This window comes from Anomalospiza imberbis, chromosome 1, assembly GCF_031753505.1.
Source record: "Anomalospiza imberbis isolate Cuckoo-Finch-1a 21T00152 chromosome 1, ASM3175350v1, whole genome shotgun sequence".
NCBI lineage: Eukaryota > Metazoa > Chordata > Aves > Passeriformes > Viduidae > Anomalospiza > Anomalospiza imberbis.
Window position 1 is genome coordinate 62,146 of NC_089681.1, and position 16,545 is coordinate 78,690.

A 16,545-nucleotide genomic window follows, 5' to 3' on the forward strand; every position below is an offset into this window, starting at 1 on the left:
GAAGGATCCCCACATCCATGGCAGAATCCCGATGGCTCCTCAATTCCATGGTGGAATCCAGATGGATCCCCACATCCATGGTGGAATCCAGATGGATCCCATCCCTGGAAGTGTCCAAGGCCAGGTTGAAGCAACATGGGATAGGGGAAAGTGTCCCTGCCCAGGAACTGGATGAGCTTTAAGGCCCTTTCCAACCCAAACCATTCCGTGATTCCAGGAGAGTTCAGGAGCTGTTCAAGGTCCTTCCCTACGGATCTGCTTCCCATCATTCCACCCCCCATCCCGTACAGCAGCATCCCTGGGGAAAGTCTGGTGGGAATTTCGGTTTTTCCGTCTAAAAACTCCACTGGAACCCGGCCACGGCCAAAACGGGATTGTCAAACCCAACGGGCACTGGAATTCCCCGTGTGGGATGGACCAACAGCTCCGCCCACTGCCATCAGCAAGGCACACACCCCTCCAGGACGGAATTCCCACTCCTCTGGATCCTAGGTTTCTGTTCCATGTGCCAGGATCAAGCTCCACATGCTCCTCCATCCTTTACTTTGGCCGAGCCCGAGGATGGGTGGCTTTTTCTTGGAGTTTTTCAGAGCTGTTGCTTCCAAGATCTTCCCAATCCATCGGAGCCATGGCTTGGTTTCCATCCATCCTTTCTCCCGCTGTTCCATTTCCCATCAGCATTAATTATCCCCATCCAAATGAACTCCAGGCCTCCTCCCATCCATCTCCGACGAGGTTTCTGCGCAGACGGAGCTGATGGATGAGCGAATCCATCCCAGAGATTCCGACTGGGGGCAGCTGGGCAGGGAATCTCCGCAGGGATCTGCAGGAGGACGGAGCCGTGGTTTCACATTCCCACCGGTGGCCGAGCTGGCCGTGTTCGCTTTTCTGGGATGAGTCGAGTTTTTGGGAATCATTAAAAACCACCTGCTGAAGTTCCAGCGTTAACAAGCAGCCTCTGGAATTGGCCGGAGAGCCCAGGGCAGGATTCCCAGTTGGTTCCTGGTTAATATTTAAACAACAGCTCTGCTGGATTCCAACTATCCCGGCTTCCCGTGGGCAGGGATGCAACGGAGCGTGGCCCCTACCCTTGGCCAGCTGTTTTTCCAAGGTTTTTAAGCCAAATCCTTATGGATTTTGCTTGACTGACAGAGTCGTTGGATTAAAGGAGGAATTTTACTATGAGGGTGGTGAAACACGGGAGAACCTGTGGATGCTCCATCCCTGGAATATTCCAGGCTGGGTGGGATGGGGCTTGGAGCAACCTGGGATAGTGGAAGGTGGCCCTGCCCGTGGAAGGGGGGTGGAACTGGATGGTTTTGAGGTCACTTCCAAGCTGAACCATTCCATGTTTAATGTCTTTCCTGCAATCTCCACCTTGGCCCAGTTTGTGTCCTCAAGCCAGACACTCCCACCCAACCTGTCCTTGACCAGCCCAGAACAACCGGAATAATCTGGAAAGCTCAACCCAAACGAATTCCCGAAGTGGGCATCAAGGGCTTCCACAAGCACAGGGCTACAGGCACTGGATCGCATCCCAGAAATCCCAAAACGGCAAAACAGCACCGAGCTGATCACAGGAAGCAAAACCGGTTCCAACCAAAAACCCGACCGGTTTGGAAACCTGGCTTTGGTTTTGGGAAAGTGTCCTGAGGTCTCCCCAAAATCCTTCTCCATGCAAAACCAGCCTGGCTCCCTCATTTTCTCCTCACACATCCTGAGCTCCATCCCAGTGATTCCCCACTGGATTCTCCCAGGTTTTCCAGGTTTTGGATAACCCAAAGGTTGCCCAGTTGTGGTCAAATGAGGTTTAAATCTTCGCTGGACCTTCTGAGGTGTTCCCAACTTCCCTTCCTCACCTGCCCTTGGGATAACACTTCCCAGCATTCCTGAATCCTTGGGCAGCCACCGGTTTGTCCATCCCGTGGCTACACCCGGCCTTGCTGAGCTTCAGGAAGTTCTTCCCAACCTGTCCTTGATCCATAGAATCCCTCAAAGCTCCAGCCCTGCCCTCCAGCTTGTCTGGAGCCGGGGGTGGCTCTGCATATTATTGATAAGGATATCCATATTATTGATAAGGATCATGAGAGGAGCCGGGATCAGCCTGGGAGGAGCCAAGCAGTGGGAATGAACCCCAACCGCCACCCTCCGAGCCGGACAATCCGGTTTTTATCCATCAAATCGTGTCTCTGGCTGGATGAGGGATACATCCAAAGCCTTTCTGGGATACTTTGAAGGTGGTTTTCCATAACTAAAGGTGATTTTCCATTAAGAAGTGTGATTTTCCAATGAAAAAGGTGGTTTTCCAAAAATTAAGGCGATTTTTCCACTAATAAAAGTGATTTTCCAGTAATCATTATGATTTTCCATTAATAAGTGTGGTTTTTCCAATAATTAAGGTACCTTTTCCACTAATAAAGGTGATTTTTCAGTAATCAAGATGGTTTTCCATTAATAAGCGTGATTTTGCAATAATTAAGGTGATTTTCCAATAATTAAGGTGATTTTCCATTAATAAAGGTGATTTTCCAATAATTAAGGTGCTTTTTCCACTAATAAAGGTGATTTTTCAGTAATCAAGATGGTTTTCCATTAATAAGTATGATTTTGCAATAATTAAGGTGATTTTCCATTAATAAAGGGGATTTTCCAATGAAAAAGGTGATTTTGCACTAATAAAGGTGTTTTTCCATTAACCAAGATGCTTTTACATCAATAAAATTAATTTTCCTTCAACAATTTTCCCTAAACCACGGCTTACAAAGCCTCCAGCCCAGACCCAAATTTATCCTGGGAACCTCTGGCACAACAACAAAACCTAACGAAATTTTTAAACAAAAATCAATAAATACAGCAAGTTTTGTTTTTTTTTTCCCCCTGCCTAGAACAGGAAACGGCACCATTCCCCAGCTTTTGGAAAATCAGGGAAAGTGAGCGGCCTGAAATAGCTCGGCTCCATGGCAAAAGCCAGGAATAGAAATGAAATCCTGGCTCCAAATCCTCGGCTTTAATCGCCGCACTTCATACTCTTAATTACAGCCCCCGCTTCCAATAAAACTTCAAAGATGGTTTTCTTTGGAATTATGCAACCGGAATTTTGGGGACGGCCGCCGACGCAAGCGCTCCGAGGAATTAGGCAAACATCCGCCTAATCCGGGCCCGTGTTTCTCAACGGGAAGCGGGGAATTCAAGGAAAGGATATTAAAAAGCTTCAGCCCCCAATTTCCACCCCGGCTCGGAGCAAGAAATGCCGGATATGAGCTTTTTTTTAATATTCTGGGAAGTATTTGAGGATGGAATGAGGGAGTTCAATCTTGTTTGGGTTATGCCAGGAATGTGTTTTCCACTGGTTATCCCCAAATATTTCCTCGGATGGTTCCATCCCTCCGGAGCTTTAGGGTCTCAATAAACTCAAGGATCATAGTGAGGAATTGGATTAAGGAAGGAGCCTGGAAAATGGATTCAAGGATTTTGGAAGTCTTTTCTGACCTTAACAATTCCATGGAAAATTCACCCAGATGGGTGGAATGAGATCTGGCACTATTGGAGCACCCCCAGTGCTGGAGAAGGGGAAAGGAAGTTGAAGCCAAAGGAATTTTGGAGTAGGAAAATCTCCCGTGGGGGGAAATCAAATCTTTGGATAAATTTGGGAATGCTGGGAGATCCTATCAAAGAATTCTGGCAATGCCTCATCCGTGGAAGTGTCCAAGGCCAGGATTGGAGCAACCCAAAACGTTGGAAGGGACCGAAAAGACCACGGAATTCTGACCCCTTGGCCATGGACAGGGACATCTAGCGTCACTCTGAGCTGGATTTTTGCCGTGATATAAGTGGGAATAAGACAAAACCAGGGACAAAACACCACAAAAAACCATTGGAAGACTGAATTTGGGATCCTTCCCAAGATCCTGCCTCACAATTTGGGAAACTGAGGATCTCGTGGAACGAGGGGAAGAGGCTGAAGCCAGGGAATTTGCAGGTGATCCCTAAATGAAAAAAATCTCCAGGACAACTCAGCTGGGATGGATCCGACTCCTTGTCATGGATTCCACAAGGGTGGAAAGAGGAGATAATTCCATGTCCTGAGGGAAGGGATCCTTGGATTGTGCAAGGTGTGTCCAAAAGAGGTGAAAACGGGAAAAAGCAAAGCGAACAAAGACTGGACTGGAATTCCCAGAAAATCTGTGGCTGCCCCATCCTTGGAAACATCCAAGGCCAAGTTGGATGGAGCTTGGAGCAGCCTGGGATTTTGGGAAAGTTGTCCCAGGGGGATGGAACTGGAAAAAGCAGGAATTTGTTGCCACAGGCAGCAAATAAAAGGGAGGGAAAAAAAATTTCTGAATTGCAAGAATTCCATCCAACATTCCCTTCCAGAGCTGGAATCAGGGACTGGGATTCCTTGGAGTCTGCTCCAAGGGCAGGAAGAGCTCGTGATGGTTTTCCTGGCCACTGGAGCCCAGGGGGACCCAACCTCCCGCTCTGCCCATCCACCCTGTGGATAAAACATTGGGAAGAGAAGGATTTCCAGTGGAATGCCGTGGTCTGGGAAGAGGATGAGGCTCCCACAGCGCCAGGGACTGGAAAGATGGAGAAATTCCAGGCCATCCTCTTTGTCCTTAAGGGATGGGAGGGATGAGGCAGGTTTTGGGGTTGATCCAGATCCGGGTGGCAGTTTCAACAGGATCAACAATTCCAGGTTTAAAAAAAGAATTTTTTTTTTTTTTTTTTTTTTTTTTTTGGCTCTGGTAGTGGAGCAAAAACTTCATCAGATAATGGAAATTTCATGGAAGTTTCATGGAAAAACTTCATCAAATGCTCAAACCCAAGGTTTGGGTGGGAAGGGAAAATCCCTATCCCAGGTTGCTCCAAGCTGGCCTTGGACACTTCCAGGGATCCAGGGGCAGCCACAGCTTCTCTGGGAATTCCATCCCAGCCCCTCATCACCCTCCCAGCCAGGAATTCCTTCCCAATATCCCATCTATCCCTGCCCTCTGGCAGTGGGAAGCCATTCCCTGTCTCCTGTCCCTCCATCTCTTGTCCCAAGTCCCTCTCCAGCTCTCCTGGAGCCCCTTCAGGCACTGGAAGGAGTTCTGCGGTTTCCCTGGATCCTTCTCCACATGAACATTCCAAGTTCTCCCAAGTTCCTCTTGGCTCCTCACACCAGATGTCATCCCGCTGCGAAAATCCAACATTTGGGTGAAGAAATGCCCGGAATTCCAAGCCTTAAGCTCCTGCTGGGGGCTGGACATGGGGAAGGAAACCCTTGAGGATCCTCTCCGTGCCTCGGTCCTTCCACATGGTTTTCCAGAGCAGCTCCAAGTCCTTGGTTTCTGTTCCTTCTCGTCTTGGAGGAAGGCTGGGAATCCCTGCAGGGACCTGGAAAACCCTCGGGCAGCAGGTGCTCCAGAGATTTATGTCATTGATCCACCTGTTTTCCGAACCTGGGCACTGCAGGTTCTTCCCAGCGCCTCCTGGGAAAGGAAATAAACTGAGAGAATTCCAAGGAAAAATCCTGGGACACTCAAATTGGATATTTTTGAGCTTTGAGGCATCTTTTACTCCACAAACCTGCTTTTTTTGGGATCTTTTGAAGTCAGGAAATGGCTGCTGCCTGTAAGGGGGAGAGTTTTTGATGCCAGAGAGATCCGGCAGGTGCATTCCAGGGATTGGATTTGGAGAGAATTCCCCTTGGATATTCCAGCTCAGCCAAACTTAATCCAGGAGGATTTAAATGCTGCGTTTTATCTCTCGTATCCTGGCGCCTTCAGAACCGGGACGCGCTAAAAAAGAGTGGGAATCCCGAGGAATAACTTGGGCACAATTTCCCAGCAGATGGGATTTGGGTGAAGATCCCTCGCATTCCAGGATTCCTGCATTTTGGTCCAAGGAAAATGCTCCTGATGGTCAAAAATGCACTTCCTTGTCCTTCAAGCTTCCACTTGGAATTCCTCCTCGGAGAAGCATCATCAGAGCTGTGTTTTCCATGGAAAAGGCTTCTTTTTCCCTGCCTGACACCTTCTCCAAGGATTTCAAGCCAATAACCTCAGACACTTCCTGACGGCATGGAAAATCCCAGTGACCTGACACAAAATCCGGCCGACGTTCCCGCTCTGAGATTTCACGGCTGTCAAGTCACGCTCCAGAGAAAAGCCACCATTTTAAGACAAGCGTGGAAAACTCCAGGGAGAAGCTGGGAAATCCCACTGGGAAAGCTCTGCTGACCATCAGGACAAAGCTGCTGTTGAGATCCCAGGGTTGATTCCTGAGCCAGATCCGGCCGCTAATTAGAACAAATCCCACCTCACCATGGAAGCACGAGGTGATTCCGGTGGGATCCAGGCACTTGGCAATGTCAAATTCCCTGTGAATTCCAAGGGCTGACGCATCCCTGACCCACACAGGTGGGATGGAACATCCCTGTGGATGTGAGGAATGGATTGGGAGAGGCCTCCAGCATCTCCAGCCAAACCTGGAGACGCTCTGGTTCCTAAATCCTAAATTTTAAGGGAAGTCCTGGCTGTGAATTCCAATAAAAACTTTCCCACTTATCCTGAATTCCCTTTTCCAACCAGATGAGCTGAGCTTAGCCAGAAACCTTTAAATAAGATTTCATGGGATGAAACCTGGATTGGGAGGTTCCACCAGGAAACCCCTGGAGCTCCTTCCAGCTGCGGATCTTCTGCGAGAAACGCAGCCAAGAATCACAGAATCTCACAGAATCATGGAATGGCTGGGGTTGGAAGGGGCCTTCAAGATCATGGAATTACACAGGGACACCTTCCACTATCCCAGGTTGCTCCAAGCCCCTTCCAACCTGGCCTTGGACACTTCCAGGGATGGGGAAAATGCAGGAATGGGTTTTTTTTTCCAGACAGGATATGAGGATCAAGAGTGGGATGAAGCCATGGTTTGGCTGAGCCAATGGGACTCATCCCTGTCACCTCCAGGGATGCAGGTGGCAATTCCAGTCAGCAGGAATTTCTGCTCCCTCTAGTGGCATGTGAATTAAAAAAAAAACAACAAAAAAAGACTTTTTAAAGCTCCAAGACCCGGTATCCACTCAACCCCCATCCCTGGAACGGCCAAGACTTGGAATTCCTGGAGATTCGAGGACACACAACGTCTCATCGACCAAACCCAGCCCAGGGCTGAATTCCTTTTCTCTTCCAGGAGATTTCCAGGGATTAAACCTTTTTATTTGAGAGTCCAGCCCTCCTCCCACCTGATCCAGCAGATTTCCATCCCATAATGGGAACAGGGAACGTGTGGGTGGAGGACACCAAGGATTAGTGACCTGGAGTGTCTGTGCTGGGTCTGATGTGGGAATATGGATCCCATGTGAGAATCCCCCAGAGAGATGCTGATCCCAGCTTGGGAATGATCCTTTCCCCAGGAAATTCCTGATCCCAGCTTGGGAATGATCCTTTCCCCAGGAAATTCCTGATCCCACCTCGGGAATGATCCTTTCCCCAGGAAACTCCTGATTCCACTTCAGGAATAATCCTTTCCCCAGAAAATTCCTGATCTCATCTTCGGAATGATCCTTTCCCCAGGAAACTCCTGATCAGACCCCTGTTCTTGCAGCAAATCCCACGGAATTTAAAATCCATCCCCTGATCCCTGTTAACTCTTCACACCACTTTGGGAATGGGATCCTCCTCCATCAACATCTTCTGGGATCATTTTCTACCAGGAAAGGGGGAATTCTGCCCCTCTGAAATGCTCAGGTCAGATAGATTCCACCTGGAATTCTGCATCCAGCTCCAGGATCCAACACCAGGAGGATGTGGAGATGTTGGAGCAATTCCAGAGAATGCCACAGAGATTCTCCAAGGGCTGGAGCCCCTCTGCTCTGGAACCAGGCTGGGAGAGCTGGGAATGTCCAGCCCTTGGAGAAGGGAAGGATCCAGGGAGAGCTCAGAGCTCCTTCCAGTGCCTAAAGGGGCTCCAGGAGAGCTGGAGAGGGATTTGGGACAAGGGATGGAGGGACAGGACACAAGGAATGGCTTCCCACTGCCAGAGGGCAGGGATAGATGGGATATTGGGAAGGAATTCCTGGCTGGGAGGGTGATGAGGGGCTGGGATGGAATTCCCAGAGAATCTGTGGCTGCTCCTGGATCTCTAGAAATGTCCCAGGCTAGGCTGGATGGGGCTTGGAGCAACCTGGGATAGTGGAAGGTGTCCCTGCCCATGGAAAAGGCTGAAATTCCGTGATCTTTCAGGCCTCTTCCAACACAAACCATTCCATGATTCCGTAACTCCAAGACCCTCTGATTCCACATCCACCTGAAGTGAACGAACCCAAACCCATCTCCCTCCCCAAAATCCCCCTGCCCTACGAGGACTCCCCATTCCCAGGCTCAGAGATTCCATCAGAGCCTCTCCCAGGACCTTGGGAAGGTGGGACCTCCCTCGAGGTGCGGAGCTGAGGCCGCCTCTGCTGTCCCACATGAAAGCACTTGCTGAGCCGGGAATTCCTGTTCCCATCCAGCCACAGGAGCTGGAAATGGGAATTCCACCCCAGATTGGTCTCCTCAGCCTGGCTGTGTCCTTAATGTGGTCGAAAACATCAATTAAGAGAAGACAAATACATTAATTAACGACTCGCCTCAGGTCTCCCAGAAAAGCTGTGGCTGCTCCATCCCTGGAATTGTCCCAAGTCAGGCTGGGATGGTGGGAGGTGTCCCTGCCCATGGCAAGAGGTGGAAAAAGATGGATTTTAAGGCTCCTTTACAACCCAAACCATTCCATGATTCCTTGATTTGCAGATTTTAATCCATAAAAAATGAAACGACAACGGAGGAGTGACACGAGCATCTCTGAATGTTGCCCTTGGGAATTGAGCACTGACTCCCTTCTCCTTCCCGAGGGAAATTATCCCTGCCAGGGGCTCCCCAGACCTGTGGGACAAGCTGTGGTTGTGGCAAGAATCATCCCGACTCTTCAGGGAGATCTTATCCAGAGAAATAATTAAAAACCACGCCGGGCTCTAAACCCGGATTTCCAATCCTAAAAACGAATTTCAGAGGACAAGAAATTATTCCTTTAGGGAACCTTCCCGCAGGGAACATCTGAAATATCCCTACAGTGGAGAAACACTTTTTCCTGATGTTTTTTCCCTCTTCCTCCTTGTTTTGTGGAGGATCCACGTCGGTGGAGACCCACCAAGGCTCGAGCAGGAGGAACCATCCACAAAACATCTTTACCCTAGACCTGCAGGATTGCTCTTGGAGACCACCAGCACCGGAAATTCCCGGTTTTCTCCCACCCATCCCACCTTTACCTTTCCGTTTCCTCCTTCACCACGGAATACTGGCTGGACTGGCGGCTCGACCGCTGCTCCTGCACCTTCTCGTTGCCCTCCAGCTCCTGCTCCAAGGACGAGCTGGTGCTTCCCTCCCTGCTGACATTGCTGCTCCTGCCGGGGCTGTTTTCCGTGGAAGCCCGCGGCGACTCCGTGTTCTGCTTCAGCGTCTGCAGCTTGGCCAGCGGGATGATGTCGCAGTTTTGGGGACGGTGCCACACCGTCCTCTGCGTGGTGGCATTGTAGTAGTAGAAGCGGGAGGTGTTGGGGTCGAAGAGCTCCCACCACTGGTTCTCATTGGTGCGTTTGATCCGCACCCCGGCGGGGGGGTCCCACACACACTCCCCCGTGATGAGGTTGGCGTACATGCGCTCCCGGGTCCGAGGCTCGATGATTTCCACCCATTCCAGCCTGGGGAAGGACAAGGAGAGAAGGGAAACGTCAGCCTTGAGCCATCTTGGAAGGTCGCCCAACCTGATGATTCCGTGATTTGACGTGAGCGCGGGATGGAGAAGAGCGACTTCTCAACTCTTCCTGCCACTCCCATCGAGCCTCCCGTGTCCAAGGCCCGATGATTCCCACCCATTCCAGCCTGGAAAAGAACAGGGAGAGAGGGGAAGCATCAACCAAGGTCCCACCCAACCCCAACCACCCAATGGTTCCGTGATTTGACACAAACACGGGATGGAGAAGAGCGACTTCTCAACTCTTCCCGCCACTCCCATCGAGCCTCCCGTGTCCAAGGCCCGATGATTCCCACCCATTCCAGCCTGGAAAAGAACAGGGAGAGAGGGGAAGCATCAACCAAGGTCCCACCCGACCCCAACCACCCGATGGTTCCGTGACTCGGTGCTCATAAGTTGGAAAAGAGCAATTTGACAACTTGTCCTTCCACCCCTATAAAGTCTCCCATGTCCAAGGCTCAGTGATTCCCACCCATTTCCGTCTGGAAAAAAACAAGGAGAGAGGGGAAATTCAACCAAGATCCCTTCCAACCCCCACCATCCAATGGTTCCATGATCAATGCTCGCAGCGAGCGCGGGATGAAGAGCGACCTCACAACGCTTTCTTCCACCCACAGCGACTCCTGCAGAATTATTTACACAAAACAGCCAATTTTCCAAAGGGTTTCCAACCAATCCCTGATTTTCAGCTCCCAGGGAAACACAACAAGTCTGCAAAACACACGCCCGGGTTGGAGCACCCCAACGTCCACCCGGGATCACGGCATCCACCCCAAACCCTTGAAGGTCCAGAGCCAGGGATCAAAGCACATTCTGTGAGGGAATGGGAAGGACTGGAGGGACTGGAATCACCAACCTGGAGATGAACTTCTCCTGCATGACCCCACAGCCCGGCGCTGCCACCCACACCACCAAACCCGGCAGCATTTCCCACAAAAACTCCAAAACTGGGGATTCGACCTCCCCCGGTCCAGCTGGAGCAGCGCAGCTCCGGAGATCCCAAAGCTCCTTCCTTCTGTCCCGATTTCAACACCGGGAAAAGGCGTCGGCTCCGTGGGTTCCACCTCCGGCGCCATCCCAAAACCACCGTCCCCAACACACCTGGGCTGGGTGACAACCACGGGCGGCACCAACATCGAAACCTGCCGGTGGCAGGGATGGAGATGGTGAGGGCTGAACAGGCCCAACCGTGTCCTGGGCTCTGTGGGAAGGGATGGATGAGATGGGATGGGATGGGATGGGATGGGATGGGATGGGATGGGATGGGATGGGATGGGATGGTCCCATGGGTAAGGGACACCTTCCGCTCTCCCAGGGTGCTCCAAGTCCTGTCCAACCTGGCCTTGCACTCTTCCAGGGTTCCAGAAACAGCCACAGATTCTCTGGGAATTCCATCCCAGCACCTCCCCACCCTCACAGCCAGGAATTCCTTCCCAATATCCCAGCCATCCCTGCCCTCTGGCAATGGGAAGCCATTCCCTGTGTCCTGTCCCTCCATCCCTTGTCCCAAGTCCCTCCCCAGCTCTCCTGGAGCCCCTTCAGGCACTGGAAGGGGCTCTGAGGTCTCCCTGGATCCTTCCCTTCTCCAGGCTGGACATTCCCAGCTCTCCCAGCCTGTCTCCAACCCTTGGAGCAACTCCATAGCCTCCTCTGGATCTGCTCCAGCAACTCCAGGTCCTTCTGCTGTTGGACCCTGGAGCTGGGTGCAGAATTCCAGGTGGGATCTCACCTGAGCAGGTCAGAGGGGCAGAATTCCCCTTTTCCTGCTGCCCATGCTGTGGGATGAGCCCAGAACATTGGGAATTTCCAGGACCACAGCATGGATGCGTCCTGTGGGGCTTCTCACCCACCAACACCCCCAAATCCCTTCTCCCCCAGGGCTGCTCTCCATCCTTTCCCCCCCATCCTTGTTTTCCTGGAATTGCCCTGACCCCGCTCACACAAAAACACAACAAAAGGGATTTTCGGGATCATCCAGCAGCAAACGGGAGCTTAGAAATTCCAAAGAGGATTAAAAGAAGTCGTAATCCCAAGAAACTGAGAATTCCAATGATTTTTCAGATTACCCCAAACACTGCACTTGTCACCTCTGGATAATCCAGAGGGTACCTGAGATGTTCCGGGATCCGCATATTTTTTAAAATTCCTCTTTTGTGTGGGTTTTTATTAAAAAAAAAAAAAAAAAAAAAAGGAATTTAATGAAGTTATATGGGATTTATCCTTGTCTACATTTCCATGGCTTTTGAGGAATGTCTAGAAATAGATGAGGAGGAAGAAAAAGCTCAGTGAGGCTTATCAAGGAAGGTGCCACTTAAACCTGACACATCCAGGGAGTCAGACAATGATGGATCACATGGATCGCATCCCGATGCCTTTTCCTGGGAATGAACCCCTGGAGGCTCTTCAGAAACACCCAATTTGAAAGAAAAAAAATCCCCGGAGGAGCGTCCCAGGTGTCAGCCCTCAGCTGGTCCAGCTCATTTTCCAACAGGATTTAAAAACCTCTGGGTGGAAAAAAAGAGTGGGATTTTCATGGTGTGGGATTCCAGCTTGGATCAAACCCCCCTAAAGGAGGAAAACGTGTCCAGCTCCTCTTGGAAATGAGAGGAAAATCCATAATTGAGCTTTTCCCTGCAGAACAGACTAAAAGCAGTTGGAGGAGAGTCGGTCCTAAATCGTGGCTCGTCTCATTCCGCAAAACTTGGATCCGATCCGGCACGGAACCGAAACTGGAAGCCACTTCCGGCTTTGGAGAACTGGGATTGGCCAAAGAACCGGCCAAGGTGGCCAATGGCACCTGGTCTGTCCCAGCCCAGGGAAGGTTTGGGATTCCCAGGATATTGAGGGGCTGGGGCGTGGCCAGGGAAGGGAATGGGATGATCTTGAAGATCCGTTCCGACCTAAACCATTCCATGTTTTTATGAGGAGCAATTAGAATTCCCGATGCCCGGCAAGGTTTTGGAGACCTTGGAAATGGCTCTGCAGCACTGGGGGTGCTCTGCTCCCCAAATTTCCCACTCCCAGGTGATCCCTTTGGAATCACGAACCAAAATATCCAAGATTTCCAAGAACCCAAAATGTCCAAGAAGCCAAATCCCCCCATCAGTGCAAAATTCCCAGGAGAGGACAATTCCCATCTTATTTCCTATCTTATTTCCCTGCTTAAAATTAATTAAAACCCCCTGCAAAACTTCATAAAAATTTAAATTAATCATGGAATTATTAAATGGGTTGGGGCGAAAGGAGCTTTTAAAGCTCATCTGTTCCAACCCCTGCCTGATATTTTATTTATTATTGATTAATCAATTAACGTTCATTATTACACCCTTTATTTTATTCATTATCCCCATTACTTTACTTATCATCCGCTTCATTATTATTCCTTTAATTATTACACCCATTATTTTATTTATTACTGCTTTTTCAGGAATATTTGACTTAAAATATGGGAAGAAAACCACAATTCCTTGATGCCAGACCTCGGAAAACCCGGAACCGAAATGTTAAATGGAAAAAACATCATGGAATGAGGACCAGGAGAGGGGTGGATCCTCAGCCACTCCATGGAGAATGGGAAAACTGCTCCGGTGGTTTTGCCATGGAATCGCTGTGGTCCCATCCCTGGCCATGGGATTTCGAGAAATTGAGTGCCCTCTCCCCAGAATTCCAAGGCAACCCTGTGGTAGTGTGACTCCAGGTCCACCATGGCTCAGTAATGGTGATTACCATGGAATACCATGGAATTTTTCCGTGTGGGAAGGGACCTTTGAGGGTCATCTTCTTCCAACACCTTTCCATGAGCAGGGACACCTTCCACTATTCCAGGATGCTCCAAGCTGGCCTTGGACAATTCCAGGGATGGGGCAGCCACAGATTCTCTGGGAATTCCATTCCAGGGCCTCACCAACTTCACAGGGAAGAATTCCTTCCCTATATCCCACCCAAATTCCCACTCTTCCACTGGGAAGCCATTCCCTGTCTCCTGTCCCTCCATCCCTTGTCCCAAGTCCCTCTCCAGCTCTCCTGGATCCCCAGGAGAGGATCCAGGAGATCCTCCGGATCTGGAAGGGGCTCGGAGCTCTCCCTGGATCCTTCCCTTCTCCAGGCTGGACATTCCCAGCTCTCCCAGCCTGTCTCCAACCCTTGGAGCAACTCCATGGCCTCCTCTGGATCTTCTCCAACATCTCCACATCCTCCTGATGTTGGATCCTGGAGATGGAAGAAGATTCCAGGTGGGATCTCACCTGAGCAGGGCAGAGGGGCAGAAGTCTCTCCTTTCCTGCTGTCCACTGGGAATTTTTGGGATGTGGCCACACACCGCCAGGTCAAATCCTGGTTTTTTATCAATCCCAGAGGACAGGAGGGAATGTCCGGCAAAATCAGAGCTCAGGACCCGGGCAGATGCTCCGGCAGCTCCCGGCCTTGATCCATAACAACACAAACACCGGGAGCTCTGGGGTTTGGAAGAATCTGGAAAAGAATCCTGCATTCCCTGCTGGGAAAAGCTATTCCAGGACAGTGGGAGAAACCCGAGCCCTCTGCTCCATCCCAAATCCACGGCAATTCCAGCGCCAAAATCGCTGACAAGGCAGAGCGCGGACCCTAAATCCACCTCAGGGAAAAAACAACTCCTCCATCAAAGCGAATCCGTCATCGATCCGCCCCGGCCGCTGCTCGTTCCTTTCCAATTAAATAAAAAGAGGGAAAAAATCCAGCTCCGGGAGGCAGGAGCCATCGGATCCGGGTGTTCACGCGACGCTGCTTTGATGGAGAGGGGATGTGACTCCCTGGGCAATGTTGGGCTAAGGTTCAAGGGTGGCCGCGGTGAAGAGGAGATGTCAGCAGGAATATCATGGGATGGTCGGGAGGAATCGTGGAATGGTTTGGAAGGGGCCTAAAGATCATGGAATTCCATGGGCAGGGACACCTTCTGCTATCCCAGGTTGCTCCGAGCCCTGTCCAACCTGGCCATGGACAATTCCAGGGATGAAGCAGCCACAGATTCTCTGGGAATTCCATTCCAGTGCCTCACCACCCTCCCAGGGAAGGATTCCTTCCCAAATTCCAATCTAAACCTCTCCATTTTTAATTCCAAACCCTTCCCCCCGTCCCTGTTCCTCTGACAACTTGAAGCCTCAACCCTGGGTAAAGCTGATCCTTCTTGAACTTAATTTCCCTCTTTTTGGACGGTTCAGGGATTTAAAACAACTCCTCCAACTTCTTCCCCTCAGGTCTTCACTTGGAGCTGCTCCTTTCCAACCAAAATCACAGGAATTGATGCGGAAATCTGATCCCGTTTCTCTCTGATCCCAAAAAACGCTTGTTCAGCTGTTTTTCCCCCCCCGGGCTGCAGCGATCAATAAATTCCAACTGATGTTAGGTGCGGAACGCTGGGAAGTTTAAGCTTGTCCTAAGCCAGGTCGGCTGATGGAGTTAACCCCGGCGCCAGGAGTGGCACCGAGGTGACACCGAGGGAGGGGTCAGGTCCCAAGGGGCCCTGAGGCCAAATTAACCTCAGTGACACAAATTCCAGCTCCTTAAAACCCAGCTTAAATCCAGCTTGGAGTGGGATTGGAGCAACCCGGTCCAGTGGAAGACCGGGCTTCATGACCTCCAAAAGTCCTTCCCAACCCAATCCATGTGATGTTCCCATGATCCTATGAGACTTTAATGACCTTACTACCACGAAAATTCCAAAAAAACCCTCCATTATCCTATAAATTGTGGCTGGTTCCTCCAAAACATCAACACAAAGAGGGGTTTTTTTTGTTGGGAAAAGCATCTCCAAAGGCTGATCCAACAGAAAAATCCTCCTCTGGATGTTGATGATGATGAAGAGCTTTGTCCCTGCCTTGCTCAGCAGATTCCCGGCTGGCGACTCCCGGGAACAGGTGTCGGATCGATCCCTGAGCAGTGAAATAAATCCATAAAGGACTGGGAGGAAATCTGGGAGCTGATCCAGCTCCTGCAAGAGCTGGGATGGGAAAAAATCTGGAGCTGGGAATACAGAGATGGGAGGAATTCCAAGGATGGAGAAGTCAAGGTGCTTAAAAAAGGAGGGGGAATCATTAATTAAGGGAAAGTTGACTTTAATTAAAGCTGCCCCATCCCCTTGGGGCAGCCACAGTTTTTCTGGGAATTACATTCCAGGGTCTCCTGGGGAGGAATTCCTTCCCGAAGGGAGAAGCCTGGGAATGATAATTCCCAATTTAACACCATTGAACTGTCATGCTTCATGGAACCATGGAATGGTTTGGGTGGGAAGGGACCTTAAAGCTCACCTGGATGTGAGTGGTGACACCTTCCCCCATCCCAGGCTGCTCCAACCTGGATTTGGACACTTCCAGGGATGGGGCAGCCACAGCTTCTCCGGGAATTCCATTCCAGGCCCTCACCAACTGTCACCATAACCAAATTCCTTCCCAATCTCTCAATTTTTAGTTTCAATTTCCCAGCCTTGACATGAGGAGGTCCTTTCCCTTTCCACCACCATTCCAAGGACTTTGAAGATCCTTTTTCCTGCTCCGCGGGGGGCGTTGAAGGCACCTCAAGACCTTTTGTTCCGCCCTGCACCGTCCCAACCATTCCCTTTGCCGCTGACCGCGATGATTGGAAAACTGTCGGATATTTAATTGTCCCAAGAAAATTTAACAGCATAAAAGGAGTGACAGGACCCTGAGGATGATTTATTTATCCACAGACCACCAGAGATCCAAATCTGGGATATTCCTGCTCATCCAGCTGCTCTGGAAGAGGCGGAATGCAGGGATAACACGG

General features: G+C 50.5%; 1 protein-coding gene across 9 annotated transcripts in view; it reads right to left on the reverse strand.

The window, feature by feature from the left end:
• The window catches only part of ARHGAP39 (Rho GTPase activating protein 39), a 106,712-nt gene that overhangs the window by 32,703 nt on the left and 57,464 nt on the right, over positions 1 to 16,545 (reverse strand). For all 9 annotated transcript variants that reach the window (XM_068212621.1, XM_068212539.1, XM_068212376.1 and 6 more), the window contains exon 2: positions 9,284 to 9,715. In XM_068212621.1, the coding sequence (XP_068068722.1) occupies positions 9,284 to 9,715 (432 nt within the window). The remainder of the gene's footprint in view (positions 1 to 9,283; positions 9,716 to 16,545) is intronic.